At 39.0% G+C, this 18,336-nt stretch overlaps 1 protein-coding gene across 1 annotated transcript in view; it reads left to right on the forward strand.

Annotated features, from left to right (window-relative positions):
- Positions 1–17,359, forward strand: part of STK31 (serine/threonine kinase 31) — a 99,217-nt gene extending 81,858 nt beyond the window's left edge. Inside the window, exons 22-23 of the mRNA XM_066239300.1 lie at positions 1,436–1,504; positions 17,124–17,359. Coding sequence (XP_066095397.1) covers positions 1,436–1,504; positions 17,124–17,312 — 258 coding nt within the window. The 3' untranslated portion in view covers positions 17,313–17,359. The remainder of the gene's footprint in view (positions 1–1,435; positions 1,505–17,123) is intronic.
- Positions 17,360–18,336: the final 977 nt, after the last annotated feature.

The raw sequence follows: 18,336 nt of genomic DNA on the forward strand, positions 1-18,336 counted from the left end.
AGCGCATCAGCCTCAGGTGCTGAAAATAACTCAGTACTTGAGCATCAGCCCCAGATAGGGTTGCTGGTGGATCCTAGTCCAGATGCATGTGGGAATCTGCCTCATTATGTCCCCTCCTCTCACTTAAAAAAACCCCACCTAAATAAATAAATAAATAGTTGATAGATACATATTTATTGCCACTTTATTAATCATACTTTTGATCTTTTATTTTCTTCTTCTTCATAAAGAAGACCCTTTAACACAGCGGTTCTCAACCTGTGGGTCGCGACCCCAGCGTTTTGGTCATTCGACCCCCGCTGGGGTCGCGACCCACAGGTTGAGAACCGCTGCTTTAACATTTCTTCTTGTAATACAGGCTTGTTGGTTTCTATAATACAGGAACTTCTTTAGGTTTTTCTTGTCTGGGAAGCTCATTTTCTGTCCTTTGGGTCTAAATAATGGCTTTGCTGGGTAGAGTAATCTAGGTTGTAGTTTCTTAATGTTCACCACTTTGAATGTTTAGTGCCAGTTGCTTCTGGCCTACAAAGTTTGTTGAGAAATCAGCCAACAGTCTTATGGGAGCTACCTACTAGGTAACTGCTTTTCTTTATTTTCTTCTTTTTAAAAATTTTTGTTGAATTTATTGGGGTGACAGTTAATAAAATGATAGGTTTCAGGTATACAGTTCTGTAATACATCATTAGTATCATATATTGTGTGTTCACCCTAAGTCAGGTCCCCTTCCCTCACCATTTGTCCCCCTTCACCCTCTTCTACCCCCCGCTCCCCCTCTTTCCCTCTGGTGATCATTATACTATTGTTTGTGTCTATGAAGTTTTTGTTTTATTTTTTTTTGCTTAATACCTTCACCTTCTTTACCCAGCCCCCCTGCCCTCTTCCCCCAACAGCTGTAGGTCTATTCTCTGTATGAGTCTGTTTCTCTTTTGTTTGTTTATTATATTCCACATAGAAGTGAAATCATATGGTAGCTGTCTTTCTCTGTTTGGCTTATTTCACTTAGTACAATAGTCTCTAGGTTCATTTGTGTTGACTTAGAAGGTAAAATTTCATTCTTTTTTACTACTGAGTATTATTCCATCATGTAAATGGCCCACAGCTTTTATGTCCACTCATCTACTGGGCTGCTTCCGGATCTTGGCTTTGTAAATAACACTGCAGTGACATAGAGATGCATATAATCTTTCAAGTCAGTGTTTCACATTTCTTGGGATATAGTCCCCAAAATGGAATTACTGGGTCGTAAGGCAGTTCCATTTTTAATTCTTTGAGGAATCTCCATACTGTTTTCCATAGTGGCTGCACTAGTCTGCATTCCCACAAACAATGCACAAAGGTTTGCTTTTCTCTGTGTCCTCACCAACACTAGTTGTTTGTTGAATTATTGATGATATTGATTTATTCAGAATTTATTCCTTTTCATTTTCTTTAACAGCTTTCTGTTCAAAATCGGGAACTTGAGACAAATGAAGACGGAATCCCGAAAGTGGATCAGTTTCATTTGGTATGTGACTTTTGTCGTTTACTTGCTGAAAATGTGATACCGATGTGTAGTAGTAACATAAACTTAAATATTTGACTGACAGTGTCATCTTATTTTTGTAGGAATGCCAAATAACATTCACAGTAGAGAAATACTAAAAAATAGTTCAGTGCCCTACTCAAACTACTGCCAGGGAAGTACTGTTAGAGCAGACAGCTGGGATGTGTTTGTCACACAAATTGTATAAATAATCTAAGTAACAGTTAAGGAGAAAATAGTCTGCTTTATCTCCAAGATATTACTCTATTATAATTCATGTTTAACTTTTTTTTTATAAATACCTAACTCTCATTTTTTTTTATCAGACTTCTATGTCATTTGTATTGCTTTGCCATTCATAGATATATTCAGCCAATGTAATTGAGCAACCGTTCTATACTAGGGGCTGGGTTACTAGGATTGCAGCATTGAAGAAATTAATAATTTATAGATGTGAACAAGTAAACAGCCAAGATCTATACGTAGATTATTAAGAAAGTAAAATAGTTATTTGAGGTGACTCTTCAAGATTGAATTAGGGGTTTATGCAAGGTAGGGTGAGGTAGGTGATAGGCATTTCTGGTAGAGACAGTAGCTTGCACTAAGATGTGAAAATATTAAATTATTTTGAAATGGAATAGTCCAGTATAGCTAGATATTAAGAGATTAAGTATTGTGGTAAATGAGTCTATAAAAGTATAATGATCAGGCTCTAAAAGTTCTCATGCTATTTTTTAAAAAGGGAAAATATATTTTACCACTTTTTTATGACTATATTTTTAAAGACCAGTTTTACATTCACAACAAAATTGAGAGAAAGGTACAGAGATTTCTCATATACTTCCTCCCACATATGCATAGTCTGCTCCTTAGCAACATCCTCCACGAGGGGGGTACATTTGTTACAACTGATGATCCTACATTGACACGTTCTTGTTACCTGAAGTCTATAGCTTACATCAGTGTTCACTCTTGGTGGATATTCCTGTGGGTCTGGAAAAATATATGATGACGTGCAGCCACTATTAAAGTATGATAGAGAATATTTTCACTGCCCGAAAAGTCCTCCATGCTTTTCCTGTTCATCTCTACTTTCCCCAGATCCGGGTAACCACTGATATTTTTACTGTTTCCATAGTTTTGCTTTTTCCAGAATGTCATATAGTGGGAATCACACAGTATATAGCCCTTTTGGATTGTCTTTTTTCCAATTAGTAATATACATTGAAGGTTCCTTCAGGTCTTTTTATGGCTTGCTAACTCATTTCTTTTTATTGCTGAATAATAATTCTGTTGTCTGGGTGTACCACCATTTATTCACCCATTCACCTACTGAAGGGTATCTTGGTTGCTTGCAGGTTTCAGCAATTATAAATAAAACTGTAATAAACACGTGCAGATTTCTGTGGGGATATAAGTTCACTTCCTTGGGTCAACACCAAGGAATACAACTGCTGTATTGTATGGTAAGAGTATGTTTAATTTTATAAGAAACTACCTTACTGTCTTCCAAAATGGCTGTACTATTTTGCATTCTTACCAGTGATGAGTGGGAGCTCCTCCTGCTTCACATCCTTGTCAGCATTTGGTTGAGACAGTGATCTGGATTTTGGTCATTCTAAAAGATGTGTAGTGGTATCTTTCTGTTTGAATTTATCTTTCCCTGATGACAGGAGGTATGGAGCATCTTTTTAATATGCTTATTATTTCCATCTGTATATCTTCTTTGGTGAGGTGCCTGGCAGGGCCTTTGGCCCATTTTTTAATCGTTTTTTTTTTTCTTTTCTTTTTGCAAGAGAGAGAGAGAGAGCGCGCGCGCGCGACAGACAGGGTCAGACAGGAAGGGAGAGAGATGAGAAGCATCAACTGATTGATACAGCATCTTAGTTGTTCATTGATTGCTTTTTTTTTTTATTGCTTTCTTATATATGCCTTGTTTGGGGGCTCCAGCTGAGCCAGTGACCCCTTGCTCAAGTCAGTGACCGTGGGGTCATCTGTGATCCCACACGCAAGCCAGTGACCTTGTGCTCAATTTGGTGACGTCGGGGTTTCAAATCTGGGTCTTTAGCATCCCAGGTCAACACTCTTATCTACTGTGCCACTGCCTGGTCAGGCTCATGTTGTTTTCTGGTTGAGTTTTAGGAGTTCTTTATATATTTTGAAAGTCTTTTATCAGATATGTCTTGGCAAATATTTTCTCACAATGGCTTGTTGTGTTTTTTTTTTTAATTTTCTTTTGCAGAACAGTAATTTTTAGTTTTAATAAAGTCCAGTTTATCAGTTCTTTTTTTCATGGATTGTGATTTTTAATTTAATTTATGTTTTAAATAAAAAAGTGGAGAGGTGTTGTATCTAGAAAGTCATTGCCAAAACCCAAGTTTATCTAGGTTTTCTCTTATGTTATCTTGTAGGAGTTTTACAGTTTTTCATTTTACAGTTTAGATCTATGATCTGTTTTGAGTTAATTTTTGTGAAGTGTGAAAATCTGTCTAGACTCACTTTTTGTTTTGCATGTGGATGTCTAGTTGTTCCAGGACCATCTGTTGAAAAGGCTCTCTTTCCATTGTATTGCAATGATGCCCTTTGCAATGCTCACTTGGTTATTTGGATGTATTTTGTTCCATTGATCTGGAACATTTATTCTTTTACCAGAACCCTGCACTGTTGACTACTGTAGCTTGATTGTAATTCTTGACGTTGGGCAGGGTCTGTCCTCCAGCTCTTTGCTTCTCCTTCAACATTGTGTTGGCTGTTCTGGGCCTTTCGCCTCTTCATACAAACTTTAGAATCAGTTTGTTGATACTCACAAAATAACTACTTGCTAGAATTTTGACTGAGATTGCATTAAATCTGCAGATCAATTTAGAAAGAATGTATGTCTTGACAATATTGAGTATTCTTATTCATGAACTTGGAATATCTATTTAGTTTTTTAATTTCTCTCATCAGAGTTTTATAGTTTACCTCATATAGATCTTGTGCATATTTTTTTTAGATTTATACCTAAGTATTTTACTTTTTGGGGGGTGCTAATATAAGTGGTATTTTGTTTTTAAATTCAGTTCTACTTGTTCATTGCTGGTTTATAGGAAAGTGATTGACTTTTTTTTTTTTACATTGATCTTATACCCTATGCTACAACCTTGTTATAATCACTTCTTAGTTCCAGGAGTTTTTTTCTGATGTTTCCAGATTTTCTACGTAGACAATCATGTCATCTGTGAACGAAGACAGTTTATTTTTTCCTTCCAGATGACATGTCTTATGCCATTTTGTTAGTTTGGATTGCAGTGAAGGAACATACATGATTTTATTTAACTCTGTCATTTCTTATTTTATCATAGAAATATTGTTTTATAATATCTACTAGTATCCCATAAAATTAATTTTTAAAAACATATATATATATTTTTTTTTTAATAAATTTTTATTAATGGTAATGGGATGACATTAATAAATCAGAGTACATATATTCAAAGAAAACATGTCTAGGTTATTTTGTCATCAAATTATGTTGCAAACCCCTCGCCCAAAGTCAGGTTGTCCTCCGTCACCCTCTATCTAGTTCTCTGTGCCCCTCCCCCTCCCCCTAACTCTCTCCCTCCCTCCCTCCCATGTCCTCCCTCCCCCCCCACCCATGGTAACCACCACACTCTTGTCCATGTCTCTTAGTCTCATTTTTATGTTCCACCAATGTATGGAATCATGTAATTCTTGTTTTTTTCTGATTTACTTATTTCACTCCTTATAATATTATCAAGATCCCACCATTTTGCTGTAAATGATCTGATGTCATCATTTCTTATGGCTGAGTAGTATTCCATAGTGTATATGTGCCACATCTTCTTAATCCAGTCTTCTATTGAAGGGCTTTTTGGCTGTTTCCATGTCTTGGCCACTGTGAACAGTGCTGCAATGAACATGGGGCTACATGTGTCTTCACGTATCAATGTTTCTGAGTTTTTGGGGTATATACCCAGTAGAGGGATTGCTGGGTCATAAGGTAGTTCTATTTGCAGTTTTTTGAGGAACCACCATACTTTCCTCCATAATGGTTGTAATACTTTACAGTCCCACCAACAGTGAATGAGGGTTCCTTTTTCTCCACAGCCTCTCCAACATTTGCTATTACCCGTCTTGTTGATAATAGCTAATCTAACAGGAGTGAGGTGGTATCTCATTGTAGTTTTGATTTGCATTTCTCTAATAACTAATGAAGCTGAGCATCTTTTCATATATCTGTTGGCCATTTGTATCTCTTCCTGGGAGAAGTGTCTGTTCATGTCCTCTTCCCATTTTTTTATTGGATTGTTTGTTTGTTTGTTGTTGAGTTTTATGAGTTCTTTGTAAATTTTGGATATTAGGCCCTTATCTGAGCTGTCGTTTGAAAATATCAGTTCCCATATAGTTGGCTGTCTGTTTATTTTGATATCAGTTTCTCTTGCTGAGCAAAAACTTTTAATTCTGATGTAGTCCCATTCATTTATCTTTGCCTTCACTTCTCTTGCCATTGGAGTCAAGTTCATAAAATGTTCTTTAAAACCCAGGTCCATGATTTTAGTACCTATGTCTTCTTCTATGTACTTTATTGTTTCAGGTCTTATATTTAGGTCTTTGATCCATTTTGAATTAATTTTAGTACATGGGGACAGGCTGTAGTCGAGTTTCATTCTTTTGCATGTGGCTTTCCAGTTTTCCCAACACCATTTGTTGAAGAGGTTTTCTTTTCTCCATTGTGTGTTGTTGGCCCCTTTATCAAAGATTATTTGACCATATATATGTGGTTTTATTTCTGGGCTTTCTATTCTGTTCCATTGGTCTGAGTGTCTATTTTTTTGCCAATACCATGCTGTTTTGATTATCGTGGCCCTATAATATAGTTTAAAGTCAGGTATTGTAATGCCCCCAGCTTCATTCTTTTTCCTTAGGATTGTTTTGGCTATTCGGGGTTTTTTATAGTTCCGTATAAATCTGATGATTTTTTGTTCCATTTCTTTAAAAAATCTCATAGGGATTTTGATGGGAATTGCATTAAATTTGTATATTGCTTTGGGTAATATGGCCATTTTGATTATATTTATTCTTCCTATCCAAGAACAAGGAATATTTTTCCATCTCATTGTATCTTTTTCGATTTCCCTTAACAATGCTTTGTAATTTTCATTATATAGGTCCTTTACGTTCTTTGTTATGTTTATTCCTAGGTATTTTATTTTTTTTGTTGCAATCGTGAAGGGGATTATTTTTTTGAGTTCGTTTTCTAATATTTCATTGTTGGCATATAGAAAGGCTATGGACTTTTGTATGTTAATTTTGTATCCTGCGACCTTACTGTATTGGTTTATTGTTTCTAATAATCTTTTTGTGGAGTCCTTCGGGTTTTCGATGTATAGGATCATATCATCAGCAAAAAGTGATAGCTTTACTTCTTCTTTTCCGATATGGATGCCTTTTATTTCTTTGTCTTGTCTGATTGCTCTGGCCAGAACTTCTAGCACCACGTTGAATAAGAGTGGAGATAGTGGACAACCCTGTCTTGTTCCTGATTTAAGGTAGAAAGTCCTCAGTTTTATGCCGTTTAATAGGATGTTGGCTGATGGTTTATCATATATGGCCTTTATCATGTTGAGATATTTTCCTTCTATACCCATTTTGTTGAGAGTCTTAAACATAAAATTGTGTTGTATTTTATCAAAAGCCTTTTCTGCATCTATTGATAAGATCATGTGGTTTTTGTTCTTTGTTTTGTTGATATGGTGTATTACGTTAACCGTTTTGCGTATGTTGAACCATCCTTGAGATTCTGGGATGAATCCCACTTGATCATGATGTATTATTTTTTTAAAATGTTGTTGTATTCGGTTTGCCAGTATTTTGTTTAGTATTTTAGCATCTGTATTCATTAGCGATATTGGTCTGTAATTTTCTTTCTTTGTGCCATCCTTGCCAGGTTTTGGTATGAGGGTTATGTTGGCCTCATAAAATGTGTTTGGAAGTATTGCTTCTTCTTCAATTTTTTGGAAGACTTTGAGTAGAATAGGAACCAAATCTTCTTTGAATGTTTGATAGAATTCACTAGTATAACCGTCTGGGCCTGGACTTTTATTTTTGGGGAGATTTTTAATAGTTTTTTCTATTTCCTCCCTGCTGATTGGTCTGTTTAGGCTTTCTGCTTCTTCATGACTCAGTCTAGGAAGGTTGTATTGTTCTAGGAATTTATCCATCTCTTCTAGATTGTTGTATTTGGTGGCATATAATTTTTCATAGTATTCTACCATAATTCTTTGTATTTCTATGATGTCTGTGGTGATCTCTCCTCTTTCATTTTGGATTTTATTTATTTGAGTCCTGTGTCTTTTTTCCTTGGTGAGTCTTGCCAAGGGTTTGTCAATTTTGTTGATCTTTTCAAAGAACCAGCTCCTTGTTTTATTGATTTTTTCTATAGTTTTTCTGTTCTCTATTTCATTTATTTCTGCTCTGATTTTTATTATCTCCTTTCTTCGGCTGGTTTTGGGTTGTCTTTGTTCTTCTTTTTCTAGTTCCTTAAGGTGTGAAGTTAAGTGGTTTACTTCGGCTCTCTCTTGTTTGTTCATATAGGCCTGAAGTGATATGAACTTTCCTCTTATTACTGCTTTTGCTGCATCCCAGAGATTCTGATATGTCGTATTTTCATTTTCATTTGTCTGTATATATCTTTTGATTTCTGCGCTTATTTCTTCTTTGACCCATTCATTTTTTAGAAGTATGTTGTTTAGTTTCCACATTTTTGTGGGTTTTTCCCCCTCTTTTTTGCAGTTGAATTCTAGTTTCAAGGCTTTATGATCAGAAAATATGCTTGGTACAATTTCAATTTTTCTAAATTTGCTGATATTGTCTTTGTGGCCCAACATATGGTCAATTCTTGAGAATGTTCCATGTACACTAGAGAAAAATGTATACTCTGTCGCTTTAGGATGAAGTGTCCTGTAGATGTCTATCATATCCAGGTGTTCTAGTATTTCGTTTAAGGCCACTATATCTTTATTGATTCTCTGTTTGGATGACCGATCTAGAGCCGTCAGCGGTGTATTGAGGTCTCCAAGTATGATTGTATTTTTGTTAGTTTTTGTTTTAAGGTCAATAAGTAGCTGTCTTATATATTTTGGTGCTCCTTGGTTTGGTGCATATATATTAAGGATTGTTATGTCTTCTTGATTCAACTTCCCCTTAATCATTATGAAATGACCATTTTTGTCTCTGAGTACTTTTTCTGTCTTGTAGTCAGCATTATTAGATATGAGTATTGCTACGCCTGCTTTTTTTTGGGTGTTGTTTGCTTGGAGTATTGTTTTCCAGCCTTTCACTTTGAATTTGTTTTTATCCTTGTTACTTAGATGTGTTTCTTGTAGGCAGCATATAGTTGGATTTTCTTTTTTAATCCATTCTGCTACTCTGTGTCTTTTTATTGGTAAGTTTAATCCATTTACATTTAGTGTAATTATTGACACTTGTGGGTTCCCTACTGCCATTTTATAAATTGCTTTCTGTTAGTTTTGTATCTAGTTTGATTCTTCTCTTTTGTTTTTCTATCATTTGTTTTTGTTTGTTTGTGTTCCATACTTCTTTCCTCTGTTGCTACCTTTTTTAAGTCAAGTGTTTTTGTGGTGGTTTTTTTAAGGGTGGTTACCATTAAGTAATGAAAAGGGTACCTACCATATTCATTGTAGTACCCCATCTTGTAAGTATTTCTGCACTTCATCATCCTTTGCTACTGTTAATCTCCATCCTCTCCCCCCTTTTTTTCCTTTGTTGTCACAGTTTAAGTTTGGTTTTATTGTGTTCTTGGTGGAGCTGTTACTTGTGGTGTTGTTTTCTTTTGTTCTTTGAATCTGGTTGGAAAACCCCCCTTAGTATTTCCTGGAGTGGGGGCTTTCTGTTGATAAATTCTCTCATCTTTTCTGTATTTGTGAATGTTTTTATATCTCCTTCATACTTGAAGGATAGCTTTGATGGGTATAGTATTCTTGGCTGAAAGTTCCTCTCTTTCAGGGCTTTAAATATTGGGGTCCACTCTCTTCTAGCTTGTAGAGTTTCTGCTGAGAAATCTGATGATAATCTAATAGGCCTTCCTTTATATGTTGTACTCTTCTTTTCCCTGGCTGCCTTGAGAATTTTTTCTTTGTCATTGGTTTGTGTCATCTTCATTATGATGTGCCTTGGAGTGGGTTTGTTGGGGTTAAGAAAACTTGGTGTTCTGTTTGCTTCTTGAATTTGAGGCTTTAGTTCCTTCCACAGGCTTGGGAAGTTCTCGTCTATTATTTGTTTGAGTATATTCTCCATTCCATTTTCTTTCTCTTCTCCCTCTGATATACCTATTATTCTTATGTTATTCTTTCTGATGGAGTCAGACAATTCCTGTAGGGCTTTCTCATTTTTTATTATTTTTGAGTCTCTTTCTTCTTCTCTCTGTTGTGCCTCAAGTTGTTTGTCTTCTATTTCACTAATCCTATCTTCAATCTGGGCTGTTCTGTTAGCTAAGCTTGTTACCTCGTTTTTCAGCTCGTGAATTGAGTTTTTCATTTCTGTTTGATTTGTTTTTATAGTTTCAATTTCCTTGGTAATATATTCTTTGTGTTCATTGAGTTGTTTTCTGATCTCCCTATATTGCCTTTCTGTGTTTTCTTGTATATCTCTGAGTATTTTTAAGATTTCTATTTTAAATTCTCTGTCATTTAGCTCCAAGGCTTCCAATATGTTAAGTCTTTTCTCCATAGATTTTTCCACATCTATTTGTGTTACCTCTCTTTCTTTTGTATCCATAATATTCGATTTCCTCTTTCTTATCGGCATCTGAGGGTGGTCTTATTGATAGCACTAATTAGAATTAATAAAGAGTAAAAAAAAAAAAAAAAAAAAAAAAGGGTAAAACACCCCACAAAAAAAAAAAAACAGTAATAATTTATTATTTCCCCCTTTTTTTCTCTCTTCTCTTTCCCTCCTCTCCCCTCCTCAGGGAAATATCGTGCCTATAATGGAGGGCCTGATTTGGGGTGGAGAGTTCAAGGGGCAAAAAAAAGGGAGTAGGGACCTACTAAATGCAAAAAAAAAAAAAAAAAAAAAAAAATCTTAGACAAGCATAAGATGATTTGCTTGTAAGTGATGGTCAACTAAGAGATATACTGAGAGGGATAAGAGGGAATCAGAAAAAAGGACCAAAAAAGAATAATAAAGAAGAAAAAATAAAAATAAGTAAAAATCTGTTGTATTAAGTGGAGCGAAGACTAAATACCATGGAGACCTTGGGTTGGGAGGACCCAAAATGCCACAAAAATAAACAAACAAGAGAGAAAAAAAAAATAAAAACAAAAGCAAAAAAGAGAAATAAAGCCAAAGAAAAAAAAAAAAAAAAAAAAAAAAAAAGCCTTGAGTCCCAAATTAACTAATTTGTTCGTGATTGAGGATTACATGGGAGGAAAGTAAAATGAGAAAAGAAAAAAACGAATAGAAAGGAAAAAATAAGAAAAAGAGAAAAACGAAGGAAGAAATAAAATATGAGGAGAAAAAAACAATATAAAGCAAGACAAAACAAACAAACAAACAAAAAAAACAAAAAAAAAACAAAAGAGGAGAGAGTGAGAGTTAAGTGTTTTGGAGTATAACCTTAAAGGAGGGTGAGGATGAAGAAGAAAAATAAAATGCAACACTCATGGGTAGTGGAGTTCAAGAAAGGGGAAGCATAAGATGGGCAGAGAATAGAAGGACCAAGGTGGAGGAAATAAAGGCAAAAAGATAGAAGAAACAAACAATAACAAAATAAAAAAAAAAAAAATTAGTGGATCAAGTTGTAAAGTCTGTGGGTTTTTCTTGATTTTGAGAGGTTAACTTCTTCCTTTTTCTTTTCTCTCCCTCTTCCTAGTCGGTGACTCTGTACCCCAGGTTCTGCCCCTGTGTCACTCTTAGGTAGGGATTTGCAGTTGATGGGATTCTATGGCAATGTCATATAATTGGCTTTAGTCTTGCTGGAAGTAAAGGCTTGTTGGCGTTTGCAGGGTCCAACGATGAGAGAGTTTGCTTTCCTGGATTCTCTCTCCTGGTCCCCCCTTTCTGAATTAGCAGCCTGTTGATCCAGCTATAAGGCTGCAACTGCTTCTGCCTGGGGAGTAAGAGGCTCAAAGAGCTGGGAAATCCCCACTCTATCCCCACTCAGTGCAAGGCTTTGGGAAAGGCTCTGACAGTCAGGGCCTCCAGTGTAATCAGGCGGGGGTGGGAGTCAATTGTTGTCAAGGTGACTGTTCAGCGCCTATCATTTAGTTGGACCTCTCAACCCAGGCTTTCCACACTTTGTAGCCTGTTTTTGCAGGGAAGAGGAGGCACTAGTCTCTGCTTGCGACTAGTGTAGTATAGACCTTATTATCTGCCAAGTCCTTCTTGTTAGCGTTTATCCCTGAATATGGGGGCTCTATCAATCAGAAGTTACCCCCGCCCCTTTAGCGAGAGGCACTTAAAAAATATCACGCCTCTTGTCTTGGATCGCTGAACTGAGAGAGATCTTATCAATTAGAACCGAAGGTGCGCACATTTTATGGGTTAAGCTAATTTCCGTGATTGGGTCGCAGCTGTGCTCCAGAGAGTATTTCAGGCTGCCTACGCGCCCCTCGCCCAACGCTTGATTGTTAGCTCCAATGGCTGGGTAAGGTGCCCCGTCCACGGAGAGAATCTCCTGACTAGGAAAGACAGGTTTGGCGCCCCTCCCAGACTATGGCACGGGGCCCGCGGTTTCTCAGAGCACGCCGGTGGCTGCCGGCACTCCCCGGGACCCGGCTGGGGGGGGGGCGCGGCTTCCCAGAGCACTCCGGTGGTTGCCGGCACGGATGTGGCCGCTCGGGGCGCGCGCGCGGCTTCCCAGAGCACTCCGGAGGTTGCCGGCACGGATGTGGCCGCTCGGGGCGCGCGCGCGGCTTCCCTGAGCACTCCGGAGGTTGCCGGCACGGATGTGGCCGCTCGGGGCGCGCGCGTGGCTTCCCAGAGCACTCCGGTGGTTGCCGGCACGGATGTGGCCGCTCGGGGCGCGCGCGCGGCTTCCCAGAGCACTCCGGAGGTTGCCGGCACGGATGTGGCCGCTCGGGGCGCGCGCGCGGCTTCCCAGAGCACTCCGGAGGTTGCCGGCACGGATGTGGCCGCTCGGGGCGCGCGCGCGGCTTCTCAGAACGCGGTTGGGGGGGGGCGCGTGGCCTCTCAGAGCACGCCGGCGGTTGTGGGCACTCCACCGGAAGCGGCAAGTGCGGGGGGCGTGCGGCTTCTCAGAGCAGGCTGGTGGCTGCCGGCACTCCCTGGGACGCGGCGCGGGCAGCTGCACGCGTGGGTTGACTCACCACAGGCGCATTCCCTCCTCAGCAACAGTCCTTTTGCTTTCAGTGTGTGTGTGGAACTCTAGGATGCTCCGAAGATAAATTTTTCTGTTTCTAGTTGACAAATTTGTTGAGATTTTGGGGAGATCTGTCGGACGCGCTGCTCACGGCGCCATCTTCGTGACGTCACTAGCCAAAACATATATTTGAAATGATGGCCCTGGCTGGTTGGCTCAGTGGATAGAGTGTCAGCCTGGTGTATGGACATCCCAGGTTTGATTCCCAGTCAGGGCACACAAGAGAAGCCACCATTTGCTTCTTTCCCCTCCCACTCTCCCTTCTCTCCCTCTTCTCCTCCTGCAGCCAGTGGCTCAATTGGTTTGAGTGTCACCCTGGGTGCTGAGGATGGCTCATTGGTCCCACTGCCAGCCTCAGGGGCTAAAAATAGCTTGGGTGATTTGAGCATTGGCCCCAGATAGGGGTTGCTGGGTGGATCCCAGTTAGGGCACATGTAGGAGTCTATCTCCCCTCCTCTCACTTAAATAAAAAAAGAAATGATTATCAAGGAGCTTTAATGTACTTGTTGGCTAGTAGTAAACACTGGAGACAGTGTTTGGGAGATTATGAAATTGTTCTTTACACGTACTAGCTGTCTGTAGAATAGGATAATGAAGGAGGTTGGTAATGTTTTACACTTTTGAAAAGCTTATTATGCAAATTTCTTGCTATTAGAAAAATAACAATACTGCTGTGTTAGAGATACCAGCTTCACTCAGAGTGAACACCTGTCACTCCTATTTCTTTGATGGAAAAATTACTATAAAGTTATCTTGAAATTTAATGATTCAGTGCCTGTTTATTCTTTTACAGTTTGAGTCAGGAATCTGGGCACAGCTTATTTGGGTCCTCTGCTTCAGGGAATTTCATAGAGAGCAGTCAAGTTGTTGGCTGGCTGTAGTCCTCTTAAAGCTTGGCCAAGGAAGGATCTGCTTCCAGGCTTACATGATTGTGGGCAGAATTCAGTTCTTCTCTAGCTGTTGCTTGACCAGAGGTTGCCCTCAGTTATATATTTGCCATATATCCATCATGGCGGCTTGTTTCATCAAAGAGCGTGAGCAGAAAAGGCAATAGAGGGAGCCTGCTAGCTAGACAGAAGACACAGTATTTATATAACCAACTCAAGGAAGTATCATCCATCACTATTTCTTTTGTTAGAAGAGTTTCACTAGGTCAAGCCTATACTGAAGGGAAAGGGATTTACATTAGGACATGAAACCAGGAAATAGGGATCACTGGAGTACATCTTAGAAGTCTGCCTACCACAGGTTGTATTCTGTCAGCTATGTGCTAGACACGCTTCTAGGTGTATGTATAAAGAGCTGGTAGTGTCAAATCTTTCAACTTTGTTGTGATTAAATACAAGAAGTCCATATCTAATGTGGGTAAATGCTTGTAGACATCAGATTAGAAGAATACTTGACTTGTGTAGTATTTGCTTCTATGATTTGAAGCAGCCATTCGTGCTGGGAATGGGGTTATCTTTACCTACACTTCCCGATCACACATAGTTGTCAAACAAGTGAGGGAACTGGACATGACAGGACACATCACAAGTGCAGGGGAATCATGGAATAATGCAGTTAAAAGAGGTATTAGAGGATAATTAATTCACTAGTCCCCAGCCTTCAGGGTTTCTTCAGGAGCATCCTCAACAGGAGACTTTCAGCCTCTGATTAAGTACTTTTAAGTCAGAGCACCCATCTCACTGTTGTACAACCCATCTCACTGTTGTACAACTCATCTCACTGTTGTACAGCCCATGTCACTGTTGTACGGCCCATGTCACTGTTGTACGGCCCATGTCACTGTTGTACGGCCCATGTCACTGTTGTATGGCCCATCTCACTGTTGTATGGCCCATGTCACTGTTGTACGGCCCATCTCACTGTTGTACAACCTATCTCACTGTTGTACAGCCCATCTCACTGTTGTAGTACGGCTCATCTCACTGTTGTACAACTCATCTCGTTGTACGGCCCATCTCACTGTTGTGCGACCCATTTCACTGTTGCACAACTCTCTCTTTCATTCAAAGAGAGACAGGCAGGGAGAAAGGGAGGAGAGAGATGAGAAGCATCAACTCATTGTTTCTTCATTTTTAATTGTTTATTAATTCTCATATGTGCCTTGACCAGCCAGTAATCTCTTGCTCAAGTCAGCAGCCTTGGGCTCAAGCCAGCAGCAACCTTGGGTTCAAGCCAGACACCTTGGACTTCAAGCCAGTGACCCTGTGCTCAAGCTGGTGAGCCTGTGCTCAAAACTGTGAGGAGCCCACAAGCTGGTGACCTTAGGGTTTTGAATCAGGGCCCTCAGCATCCTGGGTTGACACTTTATCCACTGCGCCACCACTGATTAGGCTATATTTTTAAAAGACTTTATTTATTGATTGACTTTAGAGAGAGGAGAGAGAGAGAGAAAGGTAATAGGGAAGCAGGAAGCATCCACTTGTAGTTGCTTTTCACATGTGCCTTGATTGGGTAAGCCTGGGGTTTTTGAACCAGCAACCTCAGCATTCCAGGTCACACTTTATTGACTGTGCCACCACAGGTCAGGCTTTACGTACATAATTTTATTTTTTAAATTTAGATTTTTTGATACATTTGGAATTATCCTGGTGTTTAGTTGGAAGAGTGTGTGTGTGTGTGTGTATTTTTTTTAATTTTAATTTTTTTTATTCAGTGAGAGACAGATAGGCAGAGAGACTCCTTTATGCGCCCTGATCATAATCCAGCTGGCAAGCCTACTAGGGGACAATGCTCTGCCCAGCTGGTGTGTTGCTTAGTTGTTCAGCAACCGAGCTCTTAGCACCTGAGGCGGAGGCCATGGAGCCTCCTCAGCACTTGGAGCCAACTTGCTCCAATCAAGCCTTGGCTGCAGCGGAAGAAGCGAGAGAGAGAGAGAAGTGAGAGGGGGAAGGGTGGAGAAGCAGATGGGTGCTTCTCCTTTGTGCCCTGATCTGGAGTCAAACCACAGACATCCACACGCAGGGCTGACACTCCACCATTGAGCCAACTGGTAAAGACGGAATTAATATAAAGTTTATTAATTAACTCAGGTAAAATGGACACATTTGAGATAGTTTTTTGTCTAAAAACATGATCTGATTTTCTGCTTACTCTAAACCTACTTCTGTGATTTTCAAGAGCATGTGCTATTTTTTTGTCACTTAGATTTTGTAATTTTTAGTCAAGATTATACCTATCTTTAAATATGTTTTAAAAAGTATTCTGTAGAGTGCATTATGGGCATTGGCATTCATTCATTCAGCAAGTGAATGTCTGCTATATTCCTGGCATAATACTAGTTTTTGAGGATGAAGTGATAAGCTAAAGTTTCTGATCTCAAAGATCTTAGAATCTAAGGAGGACACTGGCAATAAACTGGTGGTTTTCAATCAGTGTGAAATATGCTCTGAGTGGAGTCATTATAAGGGGCCAAAAAAGACATATCCAGGTGATTTGGGAGCAGAAATAATGGTGGGACAACATTATGGTGCTGTTCATATCGATAGTACTAAAAAACATTATTTGAGGTAGTGGCACATAATAAATTCTGACACCCCTAATAATGATGATAACTGTAGGGTGAGAAGAGTTCCCAGAAGAGATCACTTCCAAACTGAACCCAGAAGCAGTGCATCAGATAAAGCGGGTACCTACCCCCGACAAAGGAGCTTTAGTGTGAAATTTTATCATATCAGACTCTGGCCAGTGCTTTAAAAATGAGGGAAAAGGGAAAGTCATAAAATGTCCTTTTCTGGACTTTCTCCTTTTAAGATATTTCAACTGTGATTCTTTTGTAATTCAGTTCCATTATTTTATTTGTGAGTAGTCCATTTCTAATGAAAACTAGTTGAATTTTGTAGAAATCTAAAAATCTAAATAGGAAAAATTGAGTTTAGGTTTCTGTGTTACAGGTTAAAAGGGTTTGTTATTTTTTTCAAAGATTTTATTCACTTTGGGGGGGGGGGGAGAGAGAGAGAAAGAGAGACACACACAAAAGGGGAAGAGCCGGAAGTATGAACTTCCATATGTGCCTTGACCAGGCAAGTTCAGGGTTTTGAACCAGCAATCTCAGAGTTTCCAGATTGACACTTTATCCACTGTGCCACCAGTGGTCAGGCTAAAAGGGTTTTGAATTGGATCTTTTTTTCTTATTGCAGGTTTGTCCTTTTGTTTGTTTAATTTTATTTTTGTAACTTCTTTTTCTTGCAGGTTGATAATGTCAAATCCCTCCTCTGTAGCTTGATCTATTGTAGAAGTTCAATGACTGCTGAGCAAGTTTTGAATGCTGAATGTTTCTTGCTCCCAAAGGAAAAGTCAACTCTAAACCCAGAAAAAGATACTGAATATGCCCAATATAACGAGGAAGAAGAATCGAAGTTGGGGAACTTGCATAAGTAAAGGAAAAGATTTGAAGTGGTGAAGCCAACTTTGATGGATAGATTAGGATTTTTTGTTATTGCACTTGTCCTTTTAAGAAACTTTAATTTGGTTAAATGAACAGAAAAAAATTTGGAAGTGTTATGTACCTTGTTGAGTTATGTTTGGTATTTCAGTTGTGAAAAATAAAAGATACTTGGCTATGCAAAAAGTTGTATCCTTTGGAATTTCATTTGACTAGAGGTATTAAGTAAGAATTTTTCTGTCTCTTACTTTTTATTTTTAGATTTTATTTATTCATTTTAGAGAGAGGAGAGAAGGGAGGGAGGAGCAGAAAGCATCAACTTCCATATGTGCCTTGACCAGGAAAGCCCGGGGTTTCGAACCGGTGACCTCAGTGTTCCAGGTCGATGCTTTTACCCACTGCGCCACCACAGGTCAGGCCTGTCTGTTACTTTTTTAAATTGCACAATTAGACTATTATATTTGTAATAGAAAAGGTTATTAGATTGTTGGACAGATCCTATACAGATTTTTATTATGCTGGCCACTGATGATGAAGGGTGATACTGTTGTTCAATAATTGATAGTTTGCTTCTACTTTGTACCCAGTCCTGGGGATATATAAAACATGGTCCTTACACTTCTAAAGCATACAGTCTATTGAGAAAGTCAGAGGTATAAACAGATCTCCATGATATGATATGGAACATCCAATGATAGCTCTGGACAGAGGAGGAGTGCTTATACTACGGAAGAGGGGTGTCAGGGAAAGCTTTCTGGAGGATGATTGTGCCTTGGTTAACTCCAAGGATGAGTAGTAAAGGCCAAGGAGGGGCAAGAGTATCTTCATTAGCAGAGGAAGTATGATGAAAGCACTGAAGGGAGATACAGTGTGTTGTGTTTATTCCCTGCCTCAGATTTTATACTGTTAGTCGTGTGGGTAGATGAGGACTCTGTATGAAATAATAAAAGGCATGTCTAATCATTTTGTAGGAAATGGGTCATTCAAGAATTTTAAACAGCTTCAGCTTTCTCAAAATCC

This window comes from Saccopteryx bilineata, chromosome 7 (assembly GCF_036850765.1).
Source record: "Saccopteryx bilineata isolate mSacBil1 chromosome 7, mSacBil1_pri_phased_curated, whole genome shotgun sequence".
Classification (NCBI taxonomy): Eukaryota; Metazoa; Chordata; class Mammalia; order Chiroptera; family Emballonuridae; genus Saccopteryx; species Saccopteryx bilineata.